Genomic DNA, 19,712 nt, shown 5'->3' with positions numbered 1-19,712 from the left:
TGTCTATCTCCCACCTAAATCCTAGAGCAAGTCACAAACCAGGGAAGATAGGTGTTCGGCTGCCTAAGTCACGCGCAGGGCCCAATCCGGTAGGCAGCCTCTTGAGTACACCTGATCAAACCCCTGAGGCAAGTTCTTACAAAACAGCTGGGGGATGGGGGAGCTCCCTCAGAACTCCTACCCCAGAGGTAACACGATGTGGGAGACTCCTAGCTCAAGTGCCCCCTCTGCATGAGTGGGAGAAGGGATTTGAACAATGATCTGCCATCGCTCACGTGAGTGAACTATGGGATAGTTTGATGTGGGGCTCCCTCAATCTCACCTGTTGAAGCTGCTGCACTTTGGATAAATAATTGAAGAGTCATTTGTTGGGGTTGGGAGTGGAGGACATGCCTGACAATAACTCTGGTGGTTAGAGCACTCCCCCATGCTGTGGAGACCCAGCGTTCAGTCCCACTGCTCCAGTCTTAGGAAAGTATAATTTAATGAAGAAATATCTAAGATACACTAGGCCTTTTTTTGTTCTGAACATTTAGGGTCAAACATTCAAAGAGCCTTCAGGCTGCGTGTTCTAAATATGCATATGCACAGGGCAGCGTGGCGAGTTACCTATATGTGCACACACATGTCCATCTGTACCTGGGAATGTAGGTTGTGTGCATGCCCAGAACAGAGTTTCTTTGAAAATCTTGCATACAAAGTCTTTACCCCCACCTAGATTAGATTAGGTAGAATCCAGTCTATTAATAACAGCAGCTTTCAATCCTACTTTTCACTGCAGGTTTAGTGAGAAAATGTCAATGAGTTTCTCCAAACAGGGAGAGATGCTTGCTCACCAAATGTTCAAGAAAAGAGATCAGAATTTGGTTTCATAATCAAGATGTCGTGTCCTGACCTAAATCAATGACTTAAACAATGATTGTGCAAGAGCTCACTCAAAAACCATCATAGGACTCAATCCTGAAAGACACAGAGTATTTAGCAAGGGCTGAGCGCCCTCAGCTCCTACAGACTTCAATGGTACCTCATAGGATCAAGCCTTTATTGAGAAAAGGAATGCTGGCCAGAAAAACAAGTTGAAAAGTGCTAGAGACTATATAACATCTACCTGGAGAACAAAGTGATAAGCAAGAATGAGTTTTAGGCCTGGTCTTCACTACAGAGTTAGGTAAACGTAAGACAGCTTATGTCAACTTAATTGTGTCAGTGTCTACGCTACAGCCTTGGTCCCGCCAATGTAAGTGTCTACTACAACGACATAATAACTCCATTTCTAGCATAGCGCTTATGTCCATGTAGTTAGAACCAAACAATGTCTGTGTAGACATTGTGTTACTTACATCAGCTGTTGGCTGTCATTCTTATCAATTTCACGGCTCCCTACTGGAGCTGTGAAATTGACAAGAAATGCTGGTAGGTTCCCAGCTGAAAATCCCACACCTGGCTCACAGCTCTGGCTGTCACCCCTGGCAGCTGGGGAGGGAGGAAGGCAGGGGGCTCCAGCTAGAGCCCAGCTGCCCCTCAGCTTCCAGGTCCCCACTGAACTGCTGCCCAGGCTCCCAGCTCCTCTGTTCCCAACTGAACTCCTGCCCGGGTTCCCAGTTTCCAACTGAACTGGTGCCCGGGCTCCCAGTTTCCCGCTCTGAACTGGGTTGCCACCCGGGATCCCAGCTCCCTGCTCCAAGCCAGGCTGCTGTCTGGGCTCCCTGCTCCCCCCAGGGAGCCCGGCAGCCTCCTGGACTCCAGGCACAGAGCTCCACATCAGGAGCCCAGCTGTCCCCTGGGGCTCCCAGCAGGGATCTTTGTGCCTGGAGCCTGGGCAGCTGCCGGGCTCCCAGCAGGGAGCTCCGTGCACAGCTGAGAGCCTGGGTGATAGCTGGGCTCCCAGCAAGGACCGGAGAGCTGAGAACCTGGCCTGGGCTCCCAGAAGGGAGCTCCGTGCAGAGCTGAGAGCCTGGGCTCTCAGTCCCCCACACAGCCCCTCTTCACTTGGTGGAAGCACTCCTGGTGCGGACATGCAGCACCGACAGCAGGAGGGTGGTGTGGACATGTAAATCTGCAGTAATTACTGCAATGGCTGTAAGATGACCTAACATCGGTCAACTTATGTTTGTAGAGTAGACATGCCTTTAGTGACAGGAGCATCCCAGCCAAAAGATGGCACCTTTTACCATGCAACACTACAGCAGTAGCAGCTTATGCCCAGGGTTAAACCTATGAACATCTGGCACAGGGATGAGACTGCTGAGCAGAGCTACAGTGACACACATATAAATCTCCCTTAAACAGGTCAATGCAACGCTGCGTTACAACTGTGAAGGTTAAAATTATAATGGTGCTATCCATGCTGAACAGTAAATGGAATGACATTTGTTGCTATCTGAAGGGTGTTCGTGAGTCAGATGTGAAATGAGTTGGTGATTTAGTCCAGTTCCTGGTGAATAGGTGTCCTCAGAGCGAAAGACACGGACACAGAATTCATTTCCCTCACCTAGAAGTTAACCTTCCAGGACAGCACTGAGACATACTGGCAGGGTAGCATGGAGAAGCTACCACTGCTGCTGCCCATGCTATACCTTTCTAGTGGACTAGTGAAAGACAAGTTTAAGAGACTGTTACTCTAACACCTCTAAAAAGCAATGAAGTTCCACTTAAAAATTACTTCATACACTCAACACAAATTTAAAAATCATAGTGTGATTCTTTAAGCATAGAATGGGAAACCCTGTCCTCTGCTTTGCAGGTGTGGAGGGCCCTTTGGCTACAGAACTGGTTCACCTCCTCTGCATAGGTTGTGCCAGAATATGGAGAGGCTGTGAAGGGAGCCCACACCATCTCTGCAACACAAAGTCCAGCTCTGCAGGGGCTCTGCAGGCAATCACACAGAAAAGGGGTAGGGATTAGTGCCAAGGTAGGGCCGGATTAACGCAGGGGCTTTAGGGGCTGCAGCCCAAAGCCCTGGGCTAAGGGGGTCCCTGGTGCAGCAGGGCTCAGGCAGGCTGCCTGCATGCCCTGGCCCCATGCTGCTCCCAGAAGCAGCCGGCTTCTGGCATGTCTCTGCAGCCCCTGGTGCGGGGCCGGCGGGGGGGGGGGGGGGGGGGGAGAGTTGGCTCTGCACGCTGTCCCCACCCCCCAGCACCGTCCCCACAGCTCTCATTAGCCAGGGAATGGAATTGCTCCTTAAAGGCAGTGGTTTCTGAGAGCCCACTGCCAACTTTGGAGGTCAGACTAGGGAAAAACTAGAATAGGCCACAGATAAATTAAAGCTTTCTATCAAATTTATATTTTGAATGCTAATCTTGGCAGGCCCTGGCTTTTATTGTATTTGTATTAATAAGACTAGAAGTAGACAAATCTAGAGGATCCACAGAGTTTCCTTCCGTTCCAAAATATTATTCAGACATTCTGCTTTCATAGTTTCATAGATTTTTAAGACCAGAAGGGACCATTAGATCATCTAGTCCGACCTCTGTATAATACAGGCCATAGAATTCACACAGTTACTCCAATAACTTGTGTTTGACTAAAGTATCTCTCTTTGAAAGGCATCCAGCCTTGAGCTGAGGACTTCAAGAGCTGGAGAATCTATCACTTCCTTTCTAGTTTGCTTTAATAGTAAATCATCTTTCACATAAATATTTGGTGAGCCAACTATTTTCTCCTTACACATTCAGATGTAAATAAAACGTACCTTAGTATAAAGAGATTTGAAACGATCTGAAGCACCATCCAGTTTACTTTGCACCTCTATGTAAGTAGCTGAAGTATCAATACCATCTTTGTCAACCTTGACACCATCTTTTTTACTCCAAGATTTAGCAGCATCTAACACCCTCTGTCCAGAAATTGTAATGTACCGTAAGTCACCTTTGTGAGAAATAACATCTTCTGAAAAACTCTTTTGCCTTTTGAGCTTGGTCATGATACCAGTGAAGTCAGCAGCACCGGCCTCCAGGTTTTCAAGTTCTTGTTCTGACTGCTGCAGCCAGCTTTCAAACTCACTGTAGTCTGTATCAAATTTCTCAAGTTCTTCCTGCAGAGAGTGTGTTAACTTCATTTTCCATTCCGATTCAGCTAAAGCAGTTTCATACTGGACTTTCAGTTCCTTCATGTTCCTTTGCATCTTCTCTTTTTCTTCAGGGGAAAGGTAGTGGCCTTGTTTCTCAAGTAGCGCTTGGGCAGACTGAGTTGCTATTATAACAGCCTGTTGCTGAGAAATAATTTTCTCATGTTGAGCCTATAAGAAAAAAAAATATTTATGACTAGTATCCTCCTGTAGGGTTCCATCACAGCACGTTTTTTTAATCAGAAGTCTCCACTGAAATCACTGAGGAGTTCTGTCTAGAAACTGATAGCACAACATGGACCAAAATTACAAAGCAGCTCAGAATGTTAAAAGGCTTTTCCACATCTCTTCTGATTGATCAGAGAACAATTTGTGAGTAATGTAAATAATGAATACAAGGGATGTTTAAATTTAATTACTCAAAAATTGTTCTCTGATCAAGCAGAAGAGATGTGATAAAGCCCTTCAACATTCAGAGTTGCTCATTAAAAATGCCACTCTTATTCATTATTTACCTATAGCATTTTCAAACTGTAAAAAATAACTACTGGTAATTACAGATCAGACCCTAGTGTATACATGGGCAAAGTCCTTTTGACATCAATGGAACTTGAAGAAACACTGATGCACATCAGCTGAGGACCCAGCCCTATATTTCTAACACAACTCAGTGCAGTGACTTGCATGGATTACCATCTACAGGCAAGCCCAGTCAGAAACCACCACTTTAAATTTTCCCAAGATTTTTGATTCATTATATAACATGCTAAATGATGGGCAGTTTTTTATAAGTGTAAGTATTCCTTTACCAGTTGCACACACAATAGCTCCTGGTTCTAACCATGGGCCAGATATATCAAAGGGAGAATAGATATTTCCTATTTATTTTGAGTGAATAAAAGTCATTGCTAATTTTTATATTTCCATTTTTGGATTTTAATAAACAGTTCTCAAGATGATTATAAAAAATCTTTCCTTATAGAAAAATTGCCATTCTATCTCATAAAAAATCCATACACATTAGATACTATATAGATTTCACCAAGTTAAAACTAATAAATGATAGGAGCTATAAACACACACTAAAAGAACCCAATGTAAAACATGTTCGGCTCTGGGGGAAAAAAGACCATATCTTTTAAAACACCTTAGTTCCTGAAGTGCCTCATTTCCTATAGAAACAATGACTATGTATTTTGTAAAATGGGCTCTGGTGCTTCTCCATATATGTGCGGTAGACAGTTATCGAAGATCAGATTTGAGCCCTCTGTTAATACTATTTTCTAAAGAGCATCAATAGGTACAAACAAAACCACCTATGCTTCCATTTTCTTTAAGAAGGTTTTACATGGAAGCTATTCCAAAATACTGAGTGTTTCTTTGATCAATTTCTGCAGATCCTTCATTAGTTCCATCACTCAGAATGTAAAAGGGCTTGAGCTGTTAAAACTGTATCTAAAATACAGAAGGCTGTCATAATTAAATATGCTGGCTGGAGCAGATATCTTAAAATTGCTCTGTTGTGGAGTTTTGCAGCTCCTGCTGAAGCCTTCATAATATGGTGCTTTACCCTCTGGGAATTTGTCACTTTTAAAGTGAGAATAATGTAGACTAATAATCTCAACAATCCAATAACGGTAGCTGTGTGCAATCAGTGTTCAGTCATCAAAGGGAAATATGTCAGACCAAATTATAATTTATCTTTGACAAGGATCAGGAAAGATTATGAAGCTGTGTTTCTGCCTACAGTACTTTATTTATCTATAATAAACATTGTACTGCATTCATTTCAGCCTAGGAAAATAAAGAGCACTGTGATCACCATTAAGATGTCAACATTTGCCACTGCGAACACTGCAGTTTCTCCCATTCTTACAACAGGAAATAACTGGGTACCTGTGTGGTAACTGACAAACACTGACTCTTTTTAATGCCTTCTCCATTAACAGAATATCTATCAATGTACATTACATATTTCTTTGAAGCCTGATGGAAAGGCTTTCATTGACTTCAGTGGACTTATTACCATAGTACCTAAGTGCTGAATATTTGCCATAGCTGGTAACATGTGCATATAGTACCTTGACTTTCTGATACTGCTGGTTCAGGTTACTGTCTGTGGGTTTTACTCTGCCATCTACATGGGTTTCAGTCTGTTGCTGAAGTTCCAACAGGTTACCATTGACTTCATCCTCTTCTCCCTCCAAAGCCTTTACATCCCCTTCTTTAAAATGGGTTCCATTCTGTTCTATTGCCAGCGTCCATTTCTCATCCCCATGCTCTGCTGCCTTATCCACATTTGACAGCCAATCCAAGAGATTTTCAATCGTAATTTTACTCTCTTCCAGTTGTTCTATGGCAGCAACCTACACATGGAAAGCTCATAATTTGAAATCTGAAATAATTTTTAGCCTTTACATAGTTTCAAATGTGGAGATTTGAACCATTTAAAAATATGTTGTTAAAATCTGAAAATATCTGTTACTTGACATATTGAGAATTTGCTGTATTTGTAAAACAAACATGCACTAATTACTTTGATAGTAACCCAAGTAAAATATATGACTTTCATCTCTCATTGACAAACCAGTAATAAAGTGGAAAGACAATTCCCCTAAGACTTTTTAAAAATTCAAATAAAGATGTAGAATTGATGCATAAGAACCTTTTCTGTTTCCTGCTTAATAGCTGTTGTCACAGCTTTATCCAGCACTTTTTTGGACTCTTCTGCCTTCTGGCTAAGCAGCAAACATTTTGTCTTAGCTTCATTAAGTTTCTGTTCAAGAATAGTCTTGTCTTCTTGTGACAACTTTCCTCCATTCTCTTTCAAGAACATCTCAGTGTTTTTCACAATCTCTGCCAATGCCTGTGCACTTGCCAGCATATCTTTCTGTAATTCCTTGTGGGGAAAAAAAAACCAAAAGAAGGTACATAAATTATCTACCTGAACTTCACTTCAAACTTCTCAGAAGTCCCTCACTGAGAGACAGCCTAACTCATCTTATCTCACACATTCTTGTAAACTCACTTATTACATTAGTTCAGATGAGTTATGCTTTTGTTTCTCAGATGGGATTTTGACCCCCACAATATCTCACAGTTGAGCCTTGGCAGCTTGAGAGATCAACAGTGTGGTACCAGTCATTAGTTTGGAGAGCAAAGAAGTCTATTGTTAAAGTGTTAAAGAATAACTCATTTAACAATCTGGAGTGGGATAAGTCAAATGTTCCACAGACCATAGTAATAATGCATTTCTGCATAACAGTCCTGGGACAAGTCCAGAGCTGAAGCAGGTCTAGAGGGAGTCTAAACTGATAGATGTATACCTTCTTTTGGTCCCTTCCTCTCAATATGTGTGTTGCACGAATTTAGACTCCCTCTAGACTGCCTCAGAGAGTTTTAGATTCACTTAAACTCACATCAGATTACCAACATGTAATTACATCTCAACCCTGACACCTCACTTCTGAATTTGGCACAGTAGGTCTAAATTAATGTAAAGGATTATAAGGGAGAATCATAAGCCAAAAGGCCTTAAGAGCAGGGTGATGTTTATGGTGCCACTAGACAAAAAGTTTTGGACTTTCATATGGGCTTGTGGGTTTTGTAGTGTTTTTTGATATTTAGTTTGAGAAAGAGCAGCTCATTTTAACGCACTAACAAATATTTTGGATGCCCTTCCTTTGGACACAGTAAATATTTTATATTAAATAAGATACAGCTTCTCCCCTAAAAAATCTTTGTGCTTTCTTCCATACCCCACCTTATACATGGAATGCTATCCCTGAACTGATCCTTAAGGAACCTTTTCTTCCTTCAAATCCCCTCCCAAGTCCTGCTTCTGCCATGATGCCCACAAGAAATCAATCAAGAAATGAGGGCTAGGCTTTGGGGCAGTTGTGGATAGAGGATATTTATAAAGCAAATACATATTTGTACATAATAATTTGGTCTATCCCTTTCTTTCCCTTGGAATTTTGCTGGTAATCTTAGACTATAAGCTCTTAGAGTCAGGGAATGAGTCTACTTTTGTTCAGCACAATGGGTTACTGATCCTCCCTGGGACTTATGTGCACTACTATAATATAAATATTAAATAATAAAAAACATAAAATGCTAAATCCTAAAGTCCTCACTGAGGCAAAATCTTAACTGATGTCAGTGGGAGTTCTCCCTCAGTATTAACAGAGTAAAAGTTAAGTTTTGGCATAAGGGCAGGGCCTAATAGCAAACTAAAAGAAAAGCTTTCAGATGTACATGTTGTCACAAGATTATAACAGAAAATGTGAAAAAGTTATAAAAAGGCACCCAGGGAATCTGCTGCCATCACTAGAGGGACAGAATTTATGGGGAAAAAAGATGGTAGAGAAATCCTTTTACAAAAAAGTTTCAATAACGATGTGAGCAGAACACTCCATGCTTCCAGTTATAAAGTTCACATATGATTTTGACATAATAAGCTTGGGCTCACTTACATGTGATTTTCTCACATCTGGCAAGAAAGCTTTTGAACTGCAGAATCACGTTAGATCTCAGGCATGCTACAAGATTGTTTCTGAAAGTATACAGTATGTCGCAGGACAGTCTATTCATTTGCTTTTTATCAAGCCACCATGAATGGGAGTACTGTACAGGTTCAATCCCTTACCTTCAGTCAACAAGGCATGGTTTTGTGTCTTTTTCTTTTTCCCTCTTTCCCTCCCTCTCTATCCTGTTTTTCTATCCCCAGGGATGTTGTGCTGATTTCCAAACCATTGGGAAAACTGAGAGGCCACCTCCATTGCTGCTGTCAAAATTGCTGTGTGAATTAACTGGCCCAGGGTATCACATAACAAATTTGGATATTGCTCCTCAATACTTTTCCTTGCAGAGAACCAAGCACATTATCGGTAGTGCCATAATTCTTTTCTGCACAGAACAAGCATGAGATCCTGAGGCAGCTCCTGTTTCTACAACCCCCATGCAGCCAGTGCTTGCTATTGTTGACCTAAAACCGGCCTTAGTCTTCTTAATGTTATCTCAGATTAGTTACAGTCCATAAAGAAACCAATCTTTCTTGAGGGGGGAGGGATAGCTCAGTGGTTTGAGCATTGGCCTGCTAAACCCAGGGTTGTGAGTTCAATCCTTGAGGGGGCCATTTAGGGATCTGGGGCAAAAATCTGTCTGGGGATTGCTCCTGCTTTGAGCAGGGGCTGGACTAGATGACCTCCTGAGGTCCCTTCCAACCCTGATATTCTATGATTCAATCAAAAATACATCATAAGAATACTAAGGTTGCTACTGTTTAGTCAAGTTTTCACCTCTTGTTTGGTTTGGTATTGCTTTAACTCAGCCTTGCTGTCTCCGATAACAAGAGCTTCTTGGTGACCAATGAGTCGATTTTCTGTTTGTGTAAAGAGATCACATATTTCCTGTAGTTTCTCCTTGCATTCCTGCTGCTGCTCAGCCACATCCTAATTTGGAGCAAAAATAAAACACAAAATTCTGCATAGGCATCATCGGAAGCTCCCTTACAAACTACTTTTTAAACAACACTATTGCAAGGCAATCATTTTAAAAGTATGCTGTAAACATGATAGCAGTGGTACACAGTTTGAGCAAGGTGAATATATAGAAGTTATGGATCATAAACCTTACATATGCTGTAAGTAAAAAGAGATCATGTATTGATGGAATTGCCCAGCAGAAATCTGGCCATGCATATGTGTGCAAGTGAAACCTCCAACCAACAGAAGTGAAAAGACATTAATCGCTTGAAATCTGTGATAAACCCTATTAGTTCTGAAAAAGGATACCAAAACAGAGGTTAGTTGTGACGGGTGTGTTAGTTTAGTTGGTATGCATGTTACCTGTGTAGAAAATGCTTGCATCTTTTAAGCAATATAGAGGAATAAAACATGCAGGATCATTATTGCTACCAAATTCTTATAGATGCTTCTTATTCGCCCATTTTTATATATTTCTCTGCCATAGCACCTTGGCAACAACTTTCTTAGAATGTTACAAATCCTCAGGATTCTAAATAACTTTTTCCTAACACATCAATAGTAGGTGAATTGTTGCCTTCTGAGGCTTACATTTGTGCTTCTATGAGAGGAAGGGATGTACAGGTATACTGAGGGCATCCTCTGAGTCAGCCCTGACTATAATCATTTAGCTAATTACAAACACAACTGCTACATTATTCATGATTGTAAGCAAACACAAATACTTTTCCTTCAGTCTGACAGAAATACTAGACTTGATCCCCTTGCTTTTGTGTCGATAATGATGTCTGAAAACTCAAGTATCTATCCACTTCCTAATATGATAGCACTAAAAAGAATGGTCGTAACACAGAAAGACCGTAACAACTATTTATCAAACCTGATTGATACAGTCTTTGTAGAATAATGAAGGCAAATATAATAAAATGTATAGGATATTATAACATATTTAACCCTATAGCCAATGCTTCCCAAGCAACTCATTTCTGGTATGACACAATCACACATTAGTATTAAAATTCCTCATCTATATCGCTAAAACACTAAGCACACACTATCACAGAAAGGCAAACCTTCTGATCACCAAGATCTTGTGCTGTCCGTAACAGTCCCTCTAAACTTTCCATCTGAGATGTGATTGTTTCCTGTACTTCCTGAAAACACTTCTGAGTACTATTTAAGAGCCTCAACAGCTGTCTGCTCTGATTAGGAGAAAGATCCTGGGCATGTTCAGAAATGAAGAACTGAACATCAAATGCTATGGAGTCCAGTTGTATCTTCATACAGCCAAGCTCTTTTGAATTGTTCTGTAAATAAAACAAGGGGAAATGACTGATCGTAAAGAAAGGTTCAGTGTTCATAAAGCATATTTCAGAAAGAAATAATACTATCCCTAGCTCAATGTTCAACTATGTTTTTGATGAAAATTTTAACCTAAAGAAGGAATTAGTCTAAAAACTTGTATTTCAAGACAAGGCAACTGGCTGAGATTTCGCTTGTTTTGCCTTCTTGATCAGGGGTTTATATATCAAGTTCCAAATAATGATGGTGCTCAGTCTTCTCCTTATTTGCTTTTTTATTTTTTCACATCAGAGGACTGACTGACCATCAACACTGAACAGGTACTACTGGGGAGCCATTTGCCTAACTGGAGGAGCAGTTCTGCAAAACCTAGAAATGGGAGAATATTTACTTAAGGTATTTCCTGCCACTGGCTTTCTTGCCTTCCTCTGCAATCTAGCGTGACACCTCACTCTCCTCCCCACCTGCGGGAAAATTCTGCCCTCAGTTACACTCATGCAACCCTACTGAAGTCACTAAACATTCTGCAACCCTATTCAAACCCCAATTAAGTCATTGCCCATTTTACATTCCATATATAGATATTTGAACAGTTGGTTCTGTTCACGTCTTCATGGGTATCACATGAAGAGGGTGCTTAGGAGGCACTTGAATTCATGGTTTTGGATTTTTCGCCACTTTTGTTTCTTTAAAGCACCCACCATAGCTATTTTGGGAATGTACATTAAACTCATTGAAGAGATTGGAGTTTAAGCATAGGATATAATTATAATAATTGGGATAGGTTGCAGTCCTGCATTACACATTCAGATGGGGCCAGATTTCTTACAATAGATGTACGTAGAGCCAACATTACATTATCTTTTCTGATAATTAGTTACACTATTTTATCATTTAACATCAATGATACCTGCCTTGAGCAGTTGTAAGCTTTGCTTCACATTTTCTATATCACTAGTATTCACTGTCAGGTTGTTCACAGTTTTACTGTTTTCTGTGATCCGGTCTGAAAACTTCTGAAGTCTGCTTAGAAGTTCCTGATGCAATATTGAAAGCTTAGACTAGAAAGGAAAGTTACTTATTTATTTACAGTATCATAGTCTAACCAGCCAAATCTGATATTAAATGAAAGAAAATCTGACACCTAATTTATGTTAAAATAAAACCAAACCAAAATATTTATTTTTAACTGAACTACTTTAAAGTAAAGTGAAGCAAGTACACACACAAAAAAATCATTTAATAGAAACATACCATTTCAGAGTCAACAGCAAAGACTATTTGTTTTGCACGCTTTGAAGACATATCACAGACCACAAAAAAGGCCTTCTGTAAATATTCATATGTTATTTTTAGCTCTTTAAGTTGTTCTTTGGGACCATCTTTGTGCAGAGACTTTAAAAACTCTTCTGTCAACTTCAGATCTTTTTTTAGAACAACAGCAAAAGCAGCCAGTCCTGATTCAAATGACTGCAAACAAAATATAAACAAGATGCATTAAATTTACTACGAGAAACAGGGTTTAAAAGTAAATTCATGTAATTGTATTTAAAATCTGAACCACATGATCTCTCTCTTTATATTAGGGCTTTCTATAGCATCCTGCACTGTATTATCTATGTGCTTCTTAGTATACCATAGAAATAAGAAATATATTATACTTACCTCTAATTGTTCAAGTTGGGTTTTTAGCATTTCTAAGTTGTTACTAATAGGCTGCTCATTATCTAAGTGGAATTTCATATCCTGAACCATTGCCAAATGTCCTCGCAGTTTCTCTGTATACTTTAAACACTGCTGTACTCCACTGAACATCTGAAAATAAGTTTTAACCATCAAAAAATGCTTTCTGAGCTAATAGAGAAATATAACATTTGTTTCCATTACAATTTGTTTTAAATTTACAATTGGAGTGTTTGATAGGTGGGTTTTTTGTTTGTTGGTTTTGGTTTAATAATGATCTCCAATATTTAAAAGGATGCATGCAACTCCTTTAACATAAAATGTGTAACTGTGCCAGTTGTTACTTACCATGCCTACTGGGTTGTCTCCTGGGGCAGCTTCTTTCATTTGCAGAACATCCTCAGAAAAGCTTTTGGATGGACTGTCTGACTTCTCAGGCTTCTGGTTATTTTCCAAAATAATAGCTGTGCTGTGAACCAATGAATTCCCTCTAAGAGTTTCTGATCCAAATTCTGTTAGTTCTGTTGAGAAAAGAGTACCCAGCTCCTCTGCTTTGCTTACACACTCATCATCGGTGGTGATATTAGCAGTCTGTGAGATGGTAAACAAGTCTTTTGCCAAATCACTCATCAATGCCTCGAATCTGTATGAATTTTCATCTCCAGGTGGGATTTGGAAGATTTGTTCAAGTTGAGAAGTAATAAGTTTAGGAGCTGTAGCTTTTCTCTCCTGGTCTCTTTCATTCTGGGCTTCTTCACTTGTTGTTTCATATGGATTATCAGTCTTTTGGTTGCAGTGGTTTTGCTTCAATATATCAAGGAGGAGGTCAGGACTCCTGTTATCAGGCCAAGATAACTGAAGATTATCATAGTCCTTTTGATCTATGCACGATGGGGTAGCCATTAGTGTAGCGCTAATGTCATCATGTGTTTGCTTGATATTTGACTCACTGGAAGACTCATTCCCCAAGTGTGTGCGACTAATCATTTTAAGTAAATTTTGCATTAAAAATTTTGTGTCAGAGTAATTTAAAGGTTCACCTTCCTGCTTGCAGAAAACATGGCCATCTTTCAATTTCTTTTTTAAAATATTCTTTAAGTCTTCAATTAGTGTGTCAGATACTTCAGGAGAATGTGATATACCCTCCTCTACTTGCAAGTCTTTGGGGAGCATCACTTCTTTGTGAAATGATTCTACAGGCTTTTCTTTCCTGACACCATTTTCAATTAAATCAGTCTTGTTGACTAAAATATTCTGTTCCATAATGTTTTTTACTCCATTATAACAAACCAGTGTTTCACATTTCCTCTGTACAATATTATCCAAGCTACCACCTATGTTATCCAAAGGTCTAGAAGAAAAGTCTGCTGCACCTCTATGGTTCCCAGAATGTCTGGTTTCAGCCCTTTCCTCTGACTCCTGGACATTCTCAGTACTTCCTTCTGTGTCAGCTTTCTTAAAGGAAAATTCATGACTAACTATCATGTCATTTTCTGAAGTGTTTTTAAGAACTTTATCAGTTTCTTGACAGATGATACCCTCATTTTCTGTAGTAACGTTTATTCCCTTTGATTTTACTGTAACTGTCAGGGGAGAGGATTGAGAATTAGAATTTAATTCAGTTGGATGCCCTGCTCCCATATCAATAACATAGTCAGGTATCACTAACTCTTTTCCATTCTGTATATAATTTTCACCAGTTTCACCTTCCTTAAGGTAACAAGAATCAGCCTTATTCCGTTCTGAACTATCTTTTGCTTTTATGCCTTTTGCACATTGTTTTAAATAAGCAGAAAGGTCAAACTCTTCCATAAATTCATCTGATTTCACTGTATCAAAGTCACTGTAATGTCCTGATTTAGCATCACTCGAGGCTTGTCCAACACTTACTTTTTCTTCATTTGAAACAGCAATTTCACAACCTGTTTTAATAGATCCATCAAATATTTCTCCAAGGCTTTCCATATGAATGGGACTTTTACTTAATTCCTGGATATGACTTTCCTTTATAATAGTCATCATGTTTATATTTTGTTTAGGAATGTCAATACCTATTTCTATTTGACCAAGTTCTTTATTTGTGACTGGGTGTACTAAGTCAGTGAGAGAACCTAGACTATCACTGTCATTCACATAAGGCACATGTCTGACTACTTTATTATCCATTTGGGATGAATTTACCTTAAGCAGTTCTACACCAGTCACATTATTTGACATGTGCTTCACGAGTATGTCTTCCTCTGTGTTCTGTCTTTGCTCGTAATTTGACCATGGCACAGCTATATTGTTCTCGTTTTTCATTATGACATGAACTGGTAACAGAACTTCTGAAGGGAGGAAGTCTATTTGAGTCTGAATGTTTGCAGCAGCAGCTTGCTTAGCAATAGCAGATGGGGATGCAAACGCAGATCCCTCCTGAATTATTGCAGGGTCTGTTGCCATGGTATCATTCATGCCAAGATCAGGCGTTAGAGTCATATGCTGTGTGAGGTGACTTTCTTCACTGTTAGATAACAGCCATTCAGTGCCAATGATGCTTTCAGGTTGGATATTTTCAGTAATATCTTCAAACATATGTTTGCTTTCTACCAAATCCTCAGAAGCACTTTCAATTTCTTGCTGTCCTTCCTCTTTGGTTTTATCTGTAAGATCAAGACTTCCTTCTTCAGAAACATCAGATACATTTTTATGTTTTTTTAAATTGGATTTATCAGAGCATAGATTACTTTTTTGACTGTTGGAATCTAACTGCAAAATATTATCAACTGCCATGTGCTTTAAAGGAAGATAACCATCCAAGGCATCAATATTCTGATTACTTTCATCACTATCTTCCATTTCTTTGGAAGGAGCAAAATGCTGGATACCAACGTTTTTATTCTGACACCGTGAGTAATAAATATCCATTATTCCTTCTTCTTCTTCTTCATCTTCATCATCATCATCATCGTCAGTTCCATCATAACTATCACTATCATAATCCATATAATCATAATTTCCCTCCTCCTCCTGCATTCCTTCATGCTCATCCTCATTAGAGTCACTTTTTGCTTGCAGTTCAGCTTCATGCAGCCTCAATAAGGGACTAAAGCCGCTCTCCTCACTTTCTTCACTCTCTCTCATGACTGGTAGTATCTGCTTCTTCCCTTCCACCTTCCCTACACTTTCTGTCTCCTCTTCGGAGATGGCTTCCAACATTCCAGCACTTCCTGAGGCCATATTTATCATCTCAAATGAATCTGTCTGTCTTACTTCATTAACACTCAGGACACTATCTCCTGTGTTACTCACATCTTGAAAAGTGTTTAGTTCTTCCCTCACATTTACTAGCCCGTCTCTTTCTTCTTGGACACCTAAGGGTGTGTTGTCAGGCTCTGGGGTATCATCATCTTCAAGCTGAGAGGTACTGTAATCATCATCAATCTGAGGGGAGTCATAGGAATCATACCCATCAAGCTGAGCAGTGTCATAGGCATCGTCATCGTCATCATCAACCTGAGGAGTGTCATAGGCATCATCATCTTCATCATCAACCTGCTGCAAATAGTTATTTTCACACTGTGGGGTGCCATCACTCTCTCCCAGCAGCAGTTCACCAGGTTTATTACTATTATCTCCCAGTAGTAACCTGCCATATATAGCATCGCTGTCCCCTAGGAGTAACCCATCATGCAGACTGATACTGTTTCCCAGAAGTGACCTGCCATGCATGCTGGTACTGTCTCCCAGCAGTGCCCCCCCAGGTGTATCAGTAGTGTCTTCCAACAGAGCCCTATGATGCACATCACTAGTGTCCTCCAGGGGTGGCCCGCCCTGCATGCCAGTACTGTCTCCCAGTGGTGACCTGCCACGTGTGTCAGTATTGTTTTTCAACAGAGGCACATCATTATTGTCTTCCGGAAGTAGTCCATCAGGCATATTGGTACAGTCCTGAAGGGATGGCCTGCCATACTCATTCTCTTTAGGCTGTAGCATGCTATGCTCATTACAAACAATTTGACTCACTAATTCTTTACCAGAAAGTTCTCCTAGAAGTCTGTTTTCAATATCTGTGTGGCTGAATGAATTGAGACTTCTCTGAACATCACATTTTTTCATATTGTTATCAGTTAACATACTCTTATCATCAGACTGCAAAATATGAGGGCCACACTTTGGATTGCTTTCTTGAACAGCACTGACTTCACTATTAACTGACAAATCATCTACACCCAAGGAATTTTCTAAAGTTTTAAAAGTCCTGCTTTCCCTACCCAGGATCTCTCTTCCATCAGGCATGCTGGGTTTGTCTCGATCTATTCTTGAAATAAGATTTCCTTGTGAGTATTTTGGAAGATGCCTTTCTACATTTCCAGAGTTTGCTTGCTGACACACATGCTCACACCGTTCCATCTGTATTTGTTTAGGATATTCTTGAAAACTTTTGAATGCATTCTCTTTCTCAGGGTTTTGAGTACTACCCACTGTATTTCCAGTTTCTGCTTCAGGTTTAGACAACAAAGAATTCAATGTACATTCTGACTGTTCAAAACCATTAGCCTTAAAGACATTTGCTCTACTGTGAAAATCATTTCTCTCTGAACATTTATCATTCTGAGTATCTTCTTCAGGCTGTTTTAAGTTGCTGTAAGTAAAAGTATTCTGTACACCTGTATACTCATGCAGGACATTGCTTGTGACATTATTAAACATGACATTGTCAGGTTGTTTCAGATCAGTTCTTTTTAAGTTTACATATTTATTACTAAATCCTCCTTCTGTCACATCAGCACTGGACGCAGAATCATCACCTTCCAACAACATGCCGACAGCTTCATCCAGGTCTCCATCATACAACAAAAGTCTTTGCCCTGTGTTTGCATCCATATAACTATTTATCATCAGATAAGACATGAATAATTTTTTAGTTTGCTCTACACTATGAGGCATTGGCTCTTCTGTAACTGAAACTTCTTGTTCCTGTCTATAGTCATGAAATGCAGATGGCTGGAATTCATAAGATGATAACCATCTTGCAGCATTTTTACAAGAGGACTCTAAATCCTCCATGTTAGGCATTTTATCAGGTAAAATTACATTGTTCAAAACAGATACAGTATTAGCATCTATTACCCCTAACTGTGCGGCATTATCCAGACTGAGTACTTCACAGGTTTCAGGAATATAAATTGCAGCTATTTTCTGCCTGCCATTTAGTATTTTGCTTGCTAGTTCATTTGTTATCATCCCTTGATGTAAAGAAGTAGATATGGGGAATATTTCACCAGAATGAGGCCAAATGAGGCCAATGAAGCCTCTCTGTGCTTCTAGTACCAAGAGTGCACTGCTAGATGAGATTAAGCTGCACTGTATGGCTTCATCTACAGTTAAGCGTTTGGATGAATTTGAACATAATATCCCACCAGTCTGAATCTGATGAGTCAGAATACCACAAGCAGTGTCCTGATCAATCAACTCTTGTCTCATGGCTTCTTCCACAGTCATTCTGTGCCCTGAGTCAGGTTCGATTATACCTCCAGATAGTAGTTGAGCTCCCAGCAACCTGAACATGGTTTCACGGTCTATGAGACCTTCATGGGCTGCTCTCAAAATACTTATCTGCCTTCCACATTTTAGAGTGATTCTACCTCTTTCTTGTGGTCTTACAGGTAGAAGTCTTAACCCTGTTTCTTCTCTTATTATGCTTCTTTGAACCATCTCCTCCAGGGAAACCTTTTCTGCAGTGTTGGGGTCTATGAGATCTTTGCATGTGTCTTGCCTTTCCAAAAGCTTTGAAAATAAAGATGCAGAAACCAGGTTCCTCTGGAAAGCTTTGTGCAAAGTGAGTTGCTCCCCTGTAGCTGGCATAACTAGATATCCTCTGGAAAGCTGAATCTCAAGAATTTTAATGGCAAGAGTCTCTGGAATTAGACCTTGTTCTAAAGCAGCTACAGCTGGAAGATTTGTGACTGATGACTCTGAAATAATTTTCTTAGCATTATTTAATTCTTGTAGTTGCAGGAGAGTTTGTTCATCAATAAGTTCATGGACTTTTGCTTCTTCAAGATCAAAACATATTCCTAATTCTGGTGAAATTAGCCCAGATAAAATCAGCTGATTCTCAAGCAATCTAATGCCAGTTTCAGAGTCAATTAGACCTTTTAAAACAGACTGAAAGACTGAAAGGACTTCTCCAGTTGTTTGATCAATGATACCAGCAATAACTTTATCCACCTAAAAGGGAATATAAAGAATGCTTTTAAGTAATTTTATAATTGTACATATTAAACGTTTTTTTTGCTTTTGAATACATATTAAGCACAAAATCATATACTTACCAGGACTGGGACAATGCTGTGAGTATTAGCAGCTCAAATGCGCAAGTGATCTATGTCAGTGATTCAACAGCACACGATGTAATAAAAGATTTAAAATCAACATGCATCTGTGAATTGAAAATCTATGCTCTGCATACATAAATAGGGTTAGTGGAAGGCAGCAGAATAGATGATTATATAGTGAACAATAGGACATATACCTGAAAGGCAAACTGTCATGCGCTAAGTGTCTGTGAAAGGTTAGAAGATTCAAAAATAGTATGTGATACAAAATGACCATGCTACTCATGTTTACAGCATACAGCACTTTTGCACAGACACCCAAACATATGGAATCGGATATTATAGAACCCAAATACTTCAACTAGTTTGCATAGAAGGTATGTAATCAGGTTGGCAACATTATTTTAAAATAATTATACAAGACATTGCTTCTACTTGTAGATGCACACATACATTCATAATACCTTTATGATATAATTCCACATTTGAGATTTAGATTGGTTTATAAAAAATGTACTTGTGGTACCTCAACTATTTACTGTATGTGGTCCAACCATATACCCAATTGGAATTTAAAGAAAATCTAGAACACTATGTATCTTCTGGGATATCTCTGGGGGAGTACATGGCAGAGATTAACCCATATTATTTTATGGTGTCATATTTTTGCAGCACACAAACTTATCTAGCAATCAGAGGATGGCTTTTAAAGAGAAGAGTTAAGAGATGGATGATTTGTTTATCTTTGTTCATGCAAGGCACATGGTATTAAGACTCTTCACGCAAGTTCTGATGAACAGAATGTTCATATGCACACGTAAGACTACATATATTATACAAATATATAGAAACTGC

General features: G+C 39.6%; 1 protein-coding gene across 12 annotated transcripts in view; it reads right to left on the bottom strand.

The window, feature by feature from the left end:
• The window catches only part of DST (dystonin), a 432,436-nt gene that overhangs the window by 137,798 nt on the left and 274,926 nt on the right, over positions 1–19,712 (bottom strand). For 7 of the 12 annotated variants that reach the window (XM_054022022.1, XM_054022023.1, XM_054022034.1 and 4 more), the window contains 9 exons: positions 12,886–18,750; positions 12,520–12,669; positions 12,109–12,324; positions 11,769–11,915; positions 10,626–10,859; positions 9,367–9,519; positions 6,732–6,965; positions 6,148–6,432; positions 3,692–4,237 (listed from right to left, as the gene is read on the bottom strand). In XM_054022022.1, the coding sequence (XP_053877997.1) occupies positions 3,692–4,237; positions 6,148–6,432; positions 6,732–6,965; positions 9,367–9,519; positions 10,626–10,859; positions 11,769–11,915; positions 12,109–12,324; positions 12,520–12,669; positions 12,886–18,750 (7,830 nt within the window). The remainder of the gene's footprint in view (positions 1–3,691; positions 4,238–6,147; positions 6,433–6,731; positions 6,966–9,366; positions 9,520–10,625; positions 10,860–11,768; positions 11,916–12,108; positions 12,325–12,519; positions 12,670–12,885; positions 18,751–19,712) is intronic. The other 5 variants (XM_054022027.1, XM_054022031.1, XM_054022028.1 and 2 more) reach the window with 1 other exon arrangement.

This window comes from Malaclemys terrapin, chromosome 3 (assembly GCF_027887155.1).
Source record: "Malaclemys terrapin pileata isolate rMalTer1 chromosome 3, rMalTer1.hap1, whole genome shotgun sequence".
Lineage (NCBI taxonomy): Eukaryota > Metazoa > Chordata > Testudines > Emydidae > Malaclemys > Malaclemys terrapin.
This window is presented reverse-complemented; position numbering and strand designations above follow the sequence as displayed.